The following is a 14,694-nucleotide window of genomic DNA, read 5'->3' as shown; positions in this document are numbered from 1 at the left end:
CTGGCCGCACAATTACATTTTATACGTGTCTATTGACAGTGTACATCATAAAGGTGTGACACTATAAATGTGAGTGACATACTGTAATAACCTCAAAACTTTACGGAAATGTTTTATATTAAATATCCTTGCGAAAATAAATCAGTTTTAAAGTCTTTCACACAAAAACATATTTTTCAATACGTAAATGTCTCCCTCACCCGGATGTTGTTGACTATAGCAGCTCCCTTGCTCTCTGCGGCCTCAGGGTTCCCTATGAGGTAGTCCCAGGCACAGAACACTCGCCAGCAGAAGGTGAAATTCTCATCAGAGGCACTAGCCAGGCTCAAACGAGAGTTCTTAGCCATCCTGTGGGAAAGTATTAAAAAAAACATCAAAGAATTACAGGTTTGGCTGACAGTAGGAATGGAATTCAAAGCAGTTAAATAAAAAAGTGTCAATAAAATTGTTACAGTCAGACAAAAGCACAACATTTGAAAGCATCTTAATAAATTATTTTCCACATTACTATAACCAGGTTTGTATCATTATCCTATTAATTTCAATAATACAAATATTAATAAGCACATATGGACTATTTAAATGAGATTAGTGATTACTTTCTTAATAGAATGATGAAACTGTAGGCAAAAACAGCCATCCCAACTAGAAAGTAGGCCAATGGGAGGCGATAGCCGGCACTTCCTATCTTCCTTACCCGGCCATAGTACCCATAGAACAAAACAGAGTACTGTAGGTAGCCCTGTAGACAAAACAAATGCAAAGAGAAGGGATTTCAATAAAAAAAAAAAGGATGAATCTGAAAATGTATCAAAAACTACAATCAAACAACCAACACTCACTTTCTGTGAGATTTGGGGACCGTTAGAGGATTTTCTATACGGCATCTTTGAATTGATTCTCTCTTTACCTGAGTGTTATGTTTGGTGGCATGGCTAAAGAATACAGCCTGTGATGATAGCCACTAGCTTGATGGCAACAACAACTGGGTGCTAATGTTAACCCATACACAAAAATACAATCTAATATGTTACTCAGTCAAGAGGAAAACATGCCAGCAGCCCAACACCTGGGCAAATTCCCTGTTCTGCAGTATGGTGAGTAAAGAACTATTGATAATGCTACCAATTTCAACTAATAATGATCTTTTAGGACAGTATTATTTAATACCGACAAAGACATGACTGCATTTGCTGTCACCAGTGAAATTATTAACAGTTATATTTCAAGTTGAAATACCCATCCAAGCCTTCATGAATAGAAGTGTATTGCAAATACTTCTTAATTCCAAAAGTGTACTTATTTCAATGTAATGTACTGATTAAACCTGGAGAACAGGGACATCATCAAAATTACTTTATATTTACCTTCAACAAACATGGGGCAGAAAGAGAAGTACTATACAAAAACTTTAAAGTAGGTATATTATTAGTAGGAAATAACTGTCATTATTATTTACTTTTAATGGAAATAATTAGCTAGTTTGTTGGTCAAACAAAGCAAAAAAAGCTTGCTTATGTTAAGAAGCCACTATATTTGCTCAGAGAAAAAGTGACAGTACTTTTGAACAAATAGAGAGGTTGAGTCAGCCAGTACATGCTTGTATATGGGAATCACTGTAATAGAAGAGCAGGGTCGATGCGTGAAGTTTTGCACTGAGACAATTTTATGTGAAAACGTGACTTTCACAGGCAGGGTGTTTATGTAGCAATTTTATAACTCTATGCTAAATTACGATATTTTAGCCCTGTACGCATGGTGGATTGAAAAGGAAAACCTTTAGTGGGGGAAAATTCCCCCTAAACCTATAAAACTGCCTTGCCCCAAGAGACCAAATGGTGTCCAGATCCTGAGCTGATTTCAGATTATCCTGGGGTATTGTCTTACTCCGGGTGGTTCCAAAAGGCTCTCCTGCCAGGAGCTGAGGGGAGAAATGAAAAAACATACGAACATGGGGATTATTCTGAAACCATATCAAATGAAGGTGTTGGGCATACAGCAATTGAGGAATATGTGGGGGCAAATGAGTTGAACTTTAAGTTGACAGTTGATTTACGTTTGAATATTATAATTTCAATAGGACATTTAAAATCTGCACTATCAATACATCCTCATCAAAGCCAATGACCTCTGGAAAACAAAGAAAAACTCCAATCTTTGAAGATGGGGTGTATGAAGGTTGCTTGAAGAACGGATGGAAGTGGGGGCTGAAATGAAGATTGGGAGTGAGTGATGCGCCAGCTGATGTCTTGGGAAATTGCCTGTGTCTGCATGTCAGCTGGACAGATAAATCAGCCTTGTTTACCCCACCATGCCCAGAACAAAAACAATGCCCTCTATGCATTATTTGTGACGGCTGGTGCCAAAGGTGCTGATTTTTATTGTCATACCTTACCGGCACATACAGGAATTTACTACATGTGTTAGGTCCTCTCTAGAATCCTTTGGATACAATTCACCATCAGAACATTCTGCTACATTCCCAAATTTGCAGCTGTCAAATGCCATTAAATTGAGATGTAATTAAACATACGGAAAAAACACACAGCACTGGTTTACCTCTGGTAGTACTATGAATGCTCCAGTCATGATGGTAAGCACTATGTTGATACCAAACAGCCAACGGAGAAAGATGAAGTATGAAGCGACCCCTGACCCAAAGTGACCTACAGGGGATATGGAGACAGGCACAAAGTATGAAGTTCTTCCTAAAGGCTGTTCTGGAGGGCAGTTCTGCATTGATGGTTTAGATCAGGACTGTGGGGAAGAGAAGCTCATCCAAAATGTTGCGTAAATGTATATCACGCATTATATAGGTACCCTTTAAAACAAAATCAGTAAAAGGAGATTGCAATACTGTAATAACATTTATATTTTATATTGTTAGGTACAACCCCGTTTCCCAAAAAGTTGTGACGCTATGTAAAATGTAAATAAAAACAGAATGCAATGATGTGCAAATCATTCATCCCTATATTTGAAAATAGTAAAAAGACAAGGTTGAAAACTGAGAAATGTTATTGTTTTTTTTTATTTGATGCAGGCAACACGTTTCAAAAACTTTGGGACAGGGGCATTCTTACCACTGTTTTGCATCACCTCTTCTTCAATAATGTGTACGCATTTGGGAACTTTAGAGACCAAATGCTGTTGTTTGGAAAGAAACGTTTTCAATAGGAGACAAGTCTGGACTGCATGCAGGCCAGTTTAGCACTCGGACTCTTACTGTTGAGCCTTGCAGTTGTAGTATGTACAGAATGTGGTTTGGCATTGTCTCGCTGAAATAAGCAAGGCCTTCCCTGAAAAAGATGCCATCTTGATGGCATCATATGTTGCTCCAAGTCCTGTATATATTGTTCAGCATTAATGGTGCCTTTACAGATGTCACCCATGCCATTTGCAAGAATGCACCCCCATACCATCACGGATGCTGACTTTTGAAGAGTTCGCTGATTAGAAGCTGAATGGTCCCTCTCCTCCTTAGTCTGACCATGATTCCCAAAAATTATTTGACATTTTGATTTGTAAGACCACAGGACAGAGAAGGTGGTAGATCTTGATCATATGGCTTCATCAACGTAATGTGTTCACAGACAATGGAAGTGTTCCTGAGCCCTTGCAGTGATATCCACTACAGAATCCAATATTGTTTTTCAGCCTTGTCCTTTACGTATAGAGATCTCTCCAGATTCTCTAAACCTTTTAATGAATTTATATACCGTAGATGATGAGATCCCTAAACTCTTTGCAGTTTTACATTGAGAAACGTTATTCTTAAATTGTTGCACTACTTGCCTGTTCAGTTTTTCACAGAGTTGTGAACCCCTCCCCATCTTTACTTCTGAATGACTCATCCTCTCTGGGATGGGATTTATACCCAATCATGTTACTGACATGTTGCCTATTAATCTAAGTAGTTGTGAGTTCTTCCACCAGGTTTAAAAATATATATATATATTACAGCATTAAATAACTATTCCAGTCTTTTCTGTCCCCTGTCCCAGATTTTTTTAAATGTGTTGCTGGCATCAAATTCAAAGTGGGCATATATTTTTCGTGAAACAATAATTGTATTTTGTCTTTCTTTACATTTTCCACAGTGTCTAAAATTTTTTGGAAACGGGGTTGTATAAAAAAAATAGATAATTAAGAGTTCTTACTCTCTATTTTCTTGATCCTCATCTCCCAGGGAATAAACAGAACCACAATGTTGTACAGCAACCTGGATACCTTCTTCAGTAGCTGAAAATACCAGGAGATGTTCTTATTTCTGTGTGTATTTCTGTGTTTGTAAGTGTTTGATTGGTTCATTGATTGATGCTTATGCATATCAGTGCTGGCTAGGCTAACCTGAGTAAGTATGGGTACTCTTTCCTCTAAATCCCTCTGCCCCAGTGCGTTGAATGAGACATTGCCCTGTGCAGGAAGACATTCTTCTGATGGTTCCTATCTGGCTCTGATATCAGCATGGTAACCTAATCATCCCCATCTTCCAAAAGGGCACATTCATCTCCTCTCTTTCCACTGGTAACTGTTCACCAGTTCGCTACTGTAAAAAATAATGGCATCTCAGTCAACTTACCTGGTGATATCAATCACTTTTTTATTAACCTGTCCTGCGTATTTCAGATGCTCAGCCATATGTGATTCCCAAGGCACTTGACGCAAAGTGTGTACGTGTGTGTTTAAGAAGAAGAGGTTAACGAATGGATGTGATTTCCAAATTTCAATTAACCGGAAGCCAATCTCTATAATGAATTATTCATCATCAATCCACTTGCTAAAAGTCAATTAATTTTAATGGTGGTAGCCTTGCGCAATGCATCCGGGACATTATAATTAAACTCAGCCTTAACAACAGGCCATAAATTTGCTCGGTCTTGGTTTGCTGGCGCTTTGTGTGTGTGTGTGTGTGTGCGCGCGATTGTGCATGCGCCCTTGTGTACATGCGTATAAGTGCGTGCATGGGTGTGTGCAGGACAGAGAACCCTAGATGCAGCTGTGTAGAGCTCTAACCCTGGCATCTCATAAAACAAAGTGAGAAGAGAAAAGCAATGTTAAGCTTATAACTTTGTGTAAGAGAGAGAAAATGGGAATGATAATCATCAGCCTGTAGGCTTAAGTTGCAATGCAGTGGAGAAATGGAAGGCTAATTCTCTCCACTCATTTCCGATAAAATCATTTGAGAAAAGTAGCATGGTTAATTTCTAGGCCTCAAATGTTCATATTTGTGTTGAAATTTACATCTGTTCAACTACAGTAGATCCACTTAACTGCAACAACAGGCTCATATAAACAAAAAACTAAAATGAAACAATAGATTAAAAAGTTTAAGTAATTTTAGCATGGGGTTTCATTGAGACACTCACAGGCCTAAGTGTAAAAATGTTGATACTGAGCCCCCATGATAATTAAACCCAGAACACAGGAATTACAAGAGCCAATGCTGTTCCATCAACTGAGACACAGGTCACAGTGTTATTATTAACCTGTGGCCACTGTTACTAGGATGCATATATTTTAAGTAGTCCATCCTTTTCATAAGCAATCAAATCTGTTATACATTTTTAAGTGAAAGTATGCATATTCATATAAATACAAAGTGACACAGTGGTTCTGTTGATTAATGATACAGTATTTGCTGTTTATTAGAATGTGAATGCAGTGGTTAAGTGGAGATTACTTTTTTGTAAGTGGGCATAGTGTATAGGGTAACATGGGACAATTAACCCCGGGGGGGGGCAACTTACCCCAGTAGCTGGAAAAAATCCCAAAACTACTCACTGCTTACTGATACCTATCAATGTAGTACATTGAACTTATATGCATAATGTACATTATTTTTGTAGTAGATACACCAAGCAAAATGTTGCCAACTCTTGTGAGTCAAACAAGCAACAGCAGCTTCAAAAACAAGCCCAAAACAAGCCCAATACTGTTATACAGTGTTAAGGTCAATGAACGAGCCTGCTACATACTAAACTGAAGCCACTCAGAGTTTGAAAAGCAAAACATGTATTTTAACATCAACATGCAAATAATTATTTTAAAAAAATAAACAAATCAAACAAAATCAACAACACGTATAGAGGGGCTGGCATCATCCACTCATCTCTGATCACCTGCGAGCAGAATATGAGAGGAGAGATGGAAAACGAGGGGACATGGGCACTAAGGGGGAGCGTAAAATACATTAGTTCCATATGCATCTGCTATTAGTAGGCTATATATATACACGAGTAGGCGATGTTATGTTTTTTGTTATAAACTGTAATCGTAGATTCTGCTTTGCAGTATCTGCTCAGAGCTTTACTGTCATCAGGGACCGCTTTATGTACACAGACTTTGTTGTACTTTTTGCCATACTGGGACCACTTTTTTGGCGACATCGTTTGTGGAAATGTATCTAGTGCTATGCCATCTAATGTCATGAATTACGACTCATCATCGCTGCTGTACTAAGTGTCTATCAATGCATTTAGGGAATGCGAAGTCGCTTGTCAGATTTTCCTAACAAGCGACCAAACCTTTTTAAACAAACTCAGAAAACCGAAACCCGTGATTATTTCAAGCGACAAAAAAAAAAAGTGGTTTATTATAAGCGGACTTGGCAACACTGTCAATTGCATATGAATAATAAATAAAGCCAACACGTGAATAATTACAAACGCAACATTTTAATAACGACCAATAATGAAATATTGTGCGCGTGACTGGCGTATGAAATAGCTCTGATTGGTCATTCAGAAGCAGAACCTTATGTTACTTGAGACAAATATATTTGTTTGCCAGAATATTCAGTTATTTAATTTTCAGAGGCTTAACGTTACTTCCTAAATACATTAGGAAACGAGGTCATCAAACAACATTGTAATTTGTAGTAAGGAATAAACGTAGTCCAGCAGCAGACAATTTGGACCGCGAATTGGAACGGGAGAAGGACGGTTTTCCCTCTGTTGCGAACAGCTGCTCTGCTCGCGCTCTTCCCTCAGCGGATGCCTACAGTGCCCCTTCAGCCGAAAATGATAGTGCTTCCAACGACGAAATTAATATTAACCAAGGTTTTGAAACCCGTCAGATCCACCATGGTGAGGACTACTGGAGTACCGTACACAGTGTATCAGTACATTACGTATTTTTGCTTGCAATCATTTTGTCAATGCCAATTGTGCGGTTTGGCAGTATTCCCTAGTCCACTGGTTTAGCTAGCTAGCTAACGTTTTTCTAGCAAACTTTAGTGTTGACGAGATTTTGATTTTCGGAAATGGTACGGTGGCTAGTTCTATTTGAAAATGTGGGCCGGGAAGCTGACATCATTGTGAGGGCTGGGTTTGACTGTGTTTTTGATTTTGTTTTGTAACGTTGTTTCTGAATTGTTTTGAACGTAGCCTGCTTACCTGTGTTGGTCTTAATGAGTTTCACCTGTTTACCCTTTCATCCAACCCCCTCTCAGTTCCTATAGTTCAGTCATGCTTGTAGCGACCTTTGTGAAGTGTTGTGTTGTATTTTGACCTTGCTTCGGATCTAGACCTTCTGTGCCTCTGCCTGACCTGACCTGCCAGTGTACCGACCTTTGCTTGCCCTGTTCTGGCTGCGTTTTGGATTCTTGATTGTTATTAAACATTGCCCCACTTGGATGCTCTCCCTTGTCTGTGTATTCCTAACAATAATCAGAAATGGTAGCTAGATTTCACATTTAAACCTTTCTGATTTCATATGACCAAGAGTGGATCTGACATGGCTTGCTATTTTAATAAAATAGTGTCATCTTTTTGTGGTGTAATTTGGAAATCTCATTTGCACTTTTACTGTAAGTCACTGTGTACTGTATTCTGTATGTTTTTTTGTTCTTCCTATGATAGACACGAATGACTGGCCAGACCACAGTAAAGCATGGGAAAGAATTCCCAAACCCCTGGATAGGATACAAGAAACTGGGTAAGTTAGGGTCTTTCTAAGACTTTGGTTCCAATATGTCATACTACAGTATAGCTAGTGTTGGCTTTGACTAAAATATCAAATGGGATTCATCCTTTTAGGGCATCCAGAAATCATGTCATGGTTTCTTGTATAATTTGTTGCACATGGCGCGTTTCCGTTGTTGAACCAGCCATTTGTAAAACAATGAAAAATTATAGTATACTGTACCCACTTCCCTGGGCACCACTACACCACTGCCTGAATGTGAATAGAGTAAAGGGATTGTGTACTCAGGTCACTGCCTGAATGTGTGTAGAGTAAAGTGATTGTGTACTCAGGTCACTCTATATGTGTCTGTATGTGTGTATACTGTGAATGTGTTCATAATTGTAAATGGTTGTGCTTGTGTATATTTGCACAGCCCCATCCAAAATTATTGTCCCCTTGGTAAAGAGCAAAAAAAGGTAATTGAAAAACAGTCAGATTTCTTAAATATATACCAATATAAAACATATCTAAACATTATCTAATAGAAATGTATTTGCATTTCTATATATATTTGTCCGGGTTCATCTGACTCATTTGGAACCTAAGTCCTAGCTCTTCAAGTTTAGTCCTGGGGGGCCAAAAGAGTTCTGCTTTATTTAAACTCACCTAGTCTCCCCTGGTCTAAAGCTGCCTTTTATTAGCGGAGGGTGAAAAACACAAGTGTTCATAGTTGGATTGCCCCGTTTCTTTTTCACTGGGGTTATACATATGAGGTCACACTTTCCAAACTTGCTTAGTCATCTGACAACAATAGAAAGATCAGAGAACACACAAAAAGCAATAAAACAAAATAGGTACTCTCCTGAAAAAACATAATTAGGGAAATAATTAAGAAATTTAAAAAGCTTTGAAAAATCTGCCTGGAAAAGTCTTCAAAAAACTAAAAGGCCAGATCAGCTACATATCAAAGGGTTATTTGGATTTCTTGCCAGAAAAAAACAATTTTCATACATGTGTACAGTACATGTGAATGTATTCTGTACATGTATATATGTGAAAGTGTGTATTTGTGCAAATATACATGTATGAATTTGTAAATACTGTGTGTATACCTACATCTGCCCCAGCAGCCTGGTACCCTCTGGTCCTTGTCAGCCTTCCCTCATACTTCAGCACAATCTCTCTGGCCTGTCTGGAATAAACACAGGGATATCTGTATGGTTTTTAAACTCTGTTATAGTCAGATAAAACACACGGCAGACATTATTCACTATGATTCAGTAAAGTGATCTAAATTCATATATTCAACATGGAACAGTATTTCAGTTATGATTCCAAAGACCTATGTAAATTCAGGAAACAAACAACATTTAAATATTAGTAATTTAGCTGATGCCCTTGTCCAAGGCGACCTACAATAGTGAGTACATACATTTCAGACATTGTCTCCTGTGGGAATCGACCCCAAAAACTCTGGCATTGCTAGTGCCATGCACTACCGTCTGAGCTTAACTGGACCTTACAGTTATCATGCACGTTATTTCCCTAGCTGGTGCAAGCATGTTAGGGACAGTCTGTAATGGAATCCTGGTCTCCTGGGTTGAGCGCGTGTCCTTAGATCATCAGACCATGAGGACTGCACACATCTTTAAGCATGGTTGTGGTACAACAACAAGGTTTGGTCTGCCTTGGTATAGATCACCCTAATAAAATCCAAAGCTGTTTATTAAATACTTCAGTCTATAAATAAAATACAGCATAAATATGAGATATGAATAAATAACAAACCACCCATATATTGCTCTTACTCTCCCATCAATCACTCTGTCTCTCTCCTTTGATCTCTAAGTGATGTAACTACGATCCTGTAAGTCTAAGATGACATTTTATTTATTTTTTTATTCTGAAAGTAAAAAGCTTTGTTATGTTGCTATTAAAAATCTTTTTTCTTTTCTAAAACAATCAAACAGGATGAACTCTGGTAGGAATTTCACAAATATGAAGACTGATGAAAACTGAGAAGTAGTTTCACAATGCAAATCAGTGATTTGTGGTGAGAAATATAGTGTTTTTGCTGGGTGTGTAATCAAGGGTATTCACCCAGAGATTAGTGAGGGTGTAAAATGCAGGCTTGCATCTCATCCCTGGTGATGATCATAAAGCTTGGAGCGGCCATAACAAACTGCCCATATAAAACCTGCTATAGCTAGAACCCACTCAGCACATCTTATGAGGAATGCTCTCACTCTACCAAACCATCCCTATTTGGTCTGTATTTGTAAGTCTCTCTCTCCCTGACTCTCTCACACTCTCCTTTTCTCTCACTCCGTTTCAGTCTTTTGCTCTCTAACATTCTCTAACACTCTCTTTCCCTCTTGGTCACTCCCTCTCTTTATCTTATTTTCTCTCTCTTTGATTGTCCATTTATCTACCTTTATGGATCTCTACTGTAATTCTTGTTTTCTTCCATCTCCTCCTACATCTGTCTCTTTCACTCTCTAGACTTTGACTCCCTCTCTAGACTCAAATTCTCCCTTTCTAAACCTCTTCTTCCATTTCTCCTGATTAAATTTTTTCCTTGTTACTTTAACTTGTACTGTTGTGTTTTTAAAAAAAAAAGTATATAAATGGCTACACTCAATCAATGGCTATATGTGGTATACATGAAATGTTCCATACACATAACATAAAAAAAAAACAGGAATGGCCAACGTTTCTATTCACCTTAGTTGTGTATGTGTACGTGTGCAATATGTGTTTGTGGCTGGAGTTCTTGACCCAGGTAAAAGGAGCAACCAGCTAATTTGGTTTATTTTCTGTGGGAGGAGCCCTTAATGTGGTGAGGAAGCGAGAAGGCCGAATAGCATAATTTAATCGTTATTTACCTCGCTTAGCACTTTACACTCCAATGGCCTCTCTGCCCATTAGCGATGGAGAGATAGCACATTTTTGCCATTTACGAGCTCTGGGGTCTTAATAAAGATCTAGTGTTTACATGTTTCCCCTATAAGACATTTTGACGTGTTTGGTTAACACCAAACTGGTGGGATGAATAAAATGGCAAAATGAGGAAAGACGGGAAGGGTGTTAATATTGTAGACGGGTAGGGTGTTAATATTGTAGACGGGTAGGGTGTTAATATTGTAGAAAGATCGGGTGTTGAATCAGTGCATACCTGTCCTGTCTAACAGGGCAGGTCTGGGGCTGGGTCCAATATGGCATAATATCTCCTACAGTACAGACTTTCGTTGGGCAAGAAGAGCTATTTTCTAATTTACGCCAACGCAGTGTAATATAGAAGCCTACTGTTCCCCTAGACGTCTATCATATTTAGTGTTTGAGTTGCTCGGATTTTAAGTTTGAACTAGGATTCTGTCGTGGCGGACAACAACATAACACATTCCAGCAGTACACTGCAACATTTCCCCTGAGTACTTTAATTAGGTGATAGTGTTTTTCACCAAATGTTAATGAGAGAATTTTACTGTGTGTGTGTGTGTGTAATTGAGTGTGTGCACATTTGTAAGTGTGTAAGTAAATGTATCCGAGTTAATTCAGTGTTGAGCTAATTGTGTTCCATTAGGAAGGATCAGCTGCACATGTTGGTGATGGTTGTGTGTGTGTGTGGTTATCTATGTGCCTTACTTAAGGGCTTTGAGCTTGCGTCTCATGGGCCACGCTCTTGTGCGTATGTTAGCGATGATCTCTTTCTGAAACTGGATGTTCTGGAACATCTCCTCTGGGTCGTTGCTGTCAGCTCGCTCATCCTCCTTGTCCTCATCATCTGAATGTCTGTGATGGGACAGAAGGGGACAGCATGTAAACATCTCATCATCTGAATGTCTGTGATGGGACAGAAGGGGACAGCATGTAAACATCTCATCATCTGAATGTCTGTGATGGGACAGAAGGGGACAGCATGTAAACATCTCATCATCTGAATGTCTGTGATGGGACAGAAGGGGACAGCATGTTAACATCTCATCATCTGAATGTCTTTGATGGGACATCTGACCGGCATCACTAGGAATGTGTAGTCTGTCTACACCATATTACGTTTTAGATTTTTACTTTGGCTGTTTAATGCCTATATCCCTATTATAAATACAATAACGTACAACCACTAAAGATGTAAAATAAACCATATGCTTTGAGCAATATAGTGCTAAACCCAGATGCAGCCTTTAAGGAGAAGGGCATTCAATGACTTAGTCTGTTGGGGAGCTGTAATGTTATTGCCTCCTTCCTTGGTTGAGGAACAGTAGACGGTCAACAGAGAACAAAAGAGGAAACACCATCCCCTCCCATAGGGGCTATGTTGTGACGTCCCTCGGCCACCTGTTGAGATGCGCATCTAGTTAAGTATATCAGGATTTGAATGAGGTGAAAAGGAGTCTGGATTGCTACTTTAATACCTGAACAGTTATCAGGCCCTGCAAGGTTCAGCTGCACCAAGCATAAAAGGAATGTAAATGGAATTCGTAAGCATCAAGGCACCGATATCCAAGATTTACTGTACATCATTATCACCATTTTTGCAATATCACAATCTTCGCGGCTTACACTCATGCAATGATCCTATCACAACATAATGCAACTATATATTTGCTTTTTAGAAGCTAATAAAAATAGCAATTAACTGAGTGCATCAGTGGAGAAAGGCATGCCTAAGGAGGACAGTGGATCCTGACACACATTTAACAACATGAATGATTCTAGACTGAGGCACATTCATTGTTTGAGTCCTCCCAAGACCTATCCCTATTTCTGACATGACACATTCCATGGACTAAATACAATGAAAACGTCATGATCTCCCCTTATAGGCATTGCGGCTTAGGAAATATTTCTGCATTCGCAGAAACTCTTATTCATGGTAAATAGATATTTTTTCTGCTATAAATTACCTTAAAAACCTGTCACCCAAAATTGTATTTAATCCCGATCTTATGTATGACAGTGTTAGCTTTTTACTGAACAAAAACAGATGCAGACCTACACACTCACACCCACAAACACCCCAACACACGTACGCACTCTCTCTCTCTCTCACACACACACACACACACACACTTGTTTTATCTTTGTGAGAAATAAAAAACAAAGCTGTAATTACCTGTCCTAAAAGTTTCCCTAATTCTAACATTATGCCTAACTGTCAGTTTTACCTTAAACCTAACCCCTAAGCTGATGATATTTAAATGTTCTTCTAATGTATATACACACACACACCCACAGCTTACCACTTTACATGAAAATATTCCAAAAGTATGCAAGTTGCCCCAAGGACAGAAAATGTTTCATTAGATTACAAACACAATGCAAAATATTCAGTTCTTCATTAGAATAATGTAACATACTGCTCTACAAGTACAGTATCACAATGAAACCTGGATGAAGCGAGTTCCCGAGGATGAATACATAGAACAGAACAGATAGAATAGACCGGGAGAGAACTTAAAACTCACTCTGGCTGGTTGTCTTGGTATGGGGAGTAAATCCGCCTGGAGTTCTTCCTGACACTTTTGTGTCTCCTCATGGTGCTGGAGGATCTACTGACCACAGCGGTCTCGGACGCAGGATTCATAACCACCACTGTATTTCAGCCGTGTGTGTGTGTGTCTAAAGTGTGTTCATGTGACACGAGTCTGTATGTTTGCAAGCTTAAACGTTCAAGTTCTGTCCATCCATTTGTGCATGTGTTTGTGTGTGTGTGGCATGGGTCCATACGTGTAGTGTGGCTCAGATCATGTATGATCATGAACAGGGTCCCTGTATGAGTGTGTGCAGTTCCGTCCAAACTTTCAGAAGGCACTGTCTTGACATCCCCCCGTGCTCTCCCTACAGACCGATTGAGGCTATGCTGAATGAAGTCAAGTGGGCTTCGGGTTGGATTTGTGTGCGTGTGCGAGAGTGTGTGTGTGTGTGAGATGGGACTGACTGGGGCTACCTGCAATCGCGGTCCCTCATTGGAGTATAAGGCAGACCCTTGGCCCAGCCTGACTCTCTCCCTAATCCAATCAGAGACATACCAACTTCTTAAAGGGCTAGCAATCCCACACGCGCAGACACAATCACATACACACACACATTTCTCCATTCAAGCTCAGATAATGAATTAGAAATCAGATCATTTAAATTCAGGCTCTGTTCAGTTCACAGTGCAGTATAGGTTACTGTGAAGGGATGTTTTTTTTTGCAAATCTGTTTGACTCTAGGGATTTATAAACAACATGTTAAACAATTGAACCAATTTAGTGTAATATTACTGTTTATATTGGTCAGTGATGTTAGTGTACACCATAATTTCCAACCATTCTCTTCAAACCCTAAGCATTAAATGAACCCATTTGGAGGCTTTTGACAGGAACACAGTTTGTTTTAACATGGTATACGGTCAGTTCTATTCCAAGCCTTGTGGGTGTAGTCAAATCAGATCAAATCATAACACTTCTAACACTAATACAGTAAAGTGGTTACAACATGTCTCTATTTGGGAGTTTCCATGGCTAGTTAATAGTAATATGATAATGGGCCATATGTTCAGTTGGCTTGCAGCTTCTTTAACCTGTCAATTTAGAATAGACGGCAGAAGGCTTTCACAACCCAAATGAGGCCTTGAAGAGTTTAGGGGACAGGAGATTCTGCTTGTTTAATTGGACCTCTTTGTGAGTGGACTCTGTGGAACCCTTTGACAGGAATGATTGGTCTACACGGGAGTCGATGGAAAATGTAATTTCAGCAGAAAGACGTGGAGACCTAAATTGTCTAGTTGTGGTATTGCAT

At 39.1% G+C, this 14,694-nt stretch overlaps 1 protein-coding gene across 1 annotated transcript in view; it reads right to left on the bottom strand.

The window, feature by feature from the left end:
* The window catches only part of LOC105015120 (transmembrane channel-like protein 3), a 28,505-nt gene extending 14,714 nt beyond the window's left edge, over positions 1 to 13,791 (bottom strand). Inside the window, exons 1-8 of the mRNA XM_010878001.3 lie at positions 13,377 to 13,791; positions 11,554 to 11,700; positions 9,025 to 9,100; positions 4,161 to 4,242; positions 2,560 to 2,666; positions 1,823 to 1,921; positions 600 to 742; positions 201 to 348 (exon numbers count right to left, since the gene is read on the bottom strand). Of these exons, the coding sequence (XP_010876303.2) occupies positions 201 to 348; positions 600 to 742; positions 1,823 to 1,921; positions 2,560 to 2,666; positions 4,161 to 4,242; positions 9,025 to 9,100; positions 11,554 to 11,700; positions 13,377 to 13,495 (921 nt within the window). The 5' untranslated portion in view covers positions 13,496 to 13,791. The remainder of the gene's footprint in view (positions 1 to 200; positions 349 to 599; positions 743 to 1,822; positions 1,922 to 2,559; positions 2,667 to 4,160; positions 4,243 to 9,024; positions 9,101 to 11,553; positions 11,701 to 13,376) is intronic.
* Between the last annotated feature and the right edge of the window lie 903 nt (positions 13,792 to 14,694).

Source organism: Esox lucius, chromosome 2, assembly GCF_011004845.1.
Source record: "Esox lucius isolate fEsoLuc1 chromosome 2, fEsoLuc1.pri, whole genome shotgun sequence".
Taxonomy (NCBI): Eukaryota; Metazoa; Chordata; class Actinopteri; order Esociformes; family Esocidae; genus Esox; species Esox lucius.
This window is presented reverse-complemented; position numbering and strand designations above follow the sequence as displayed.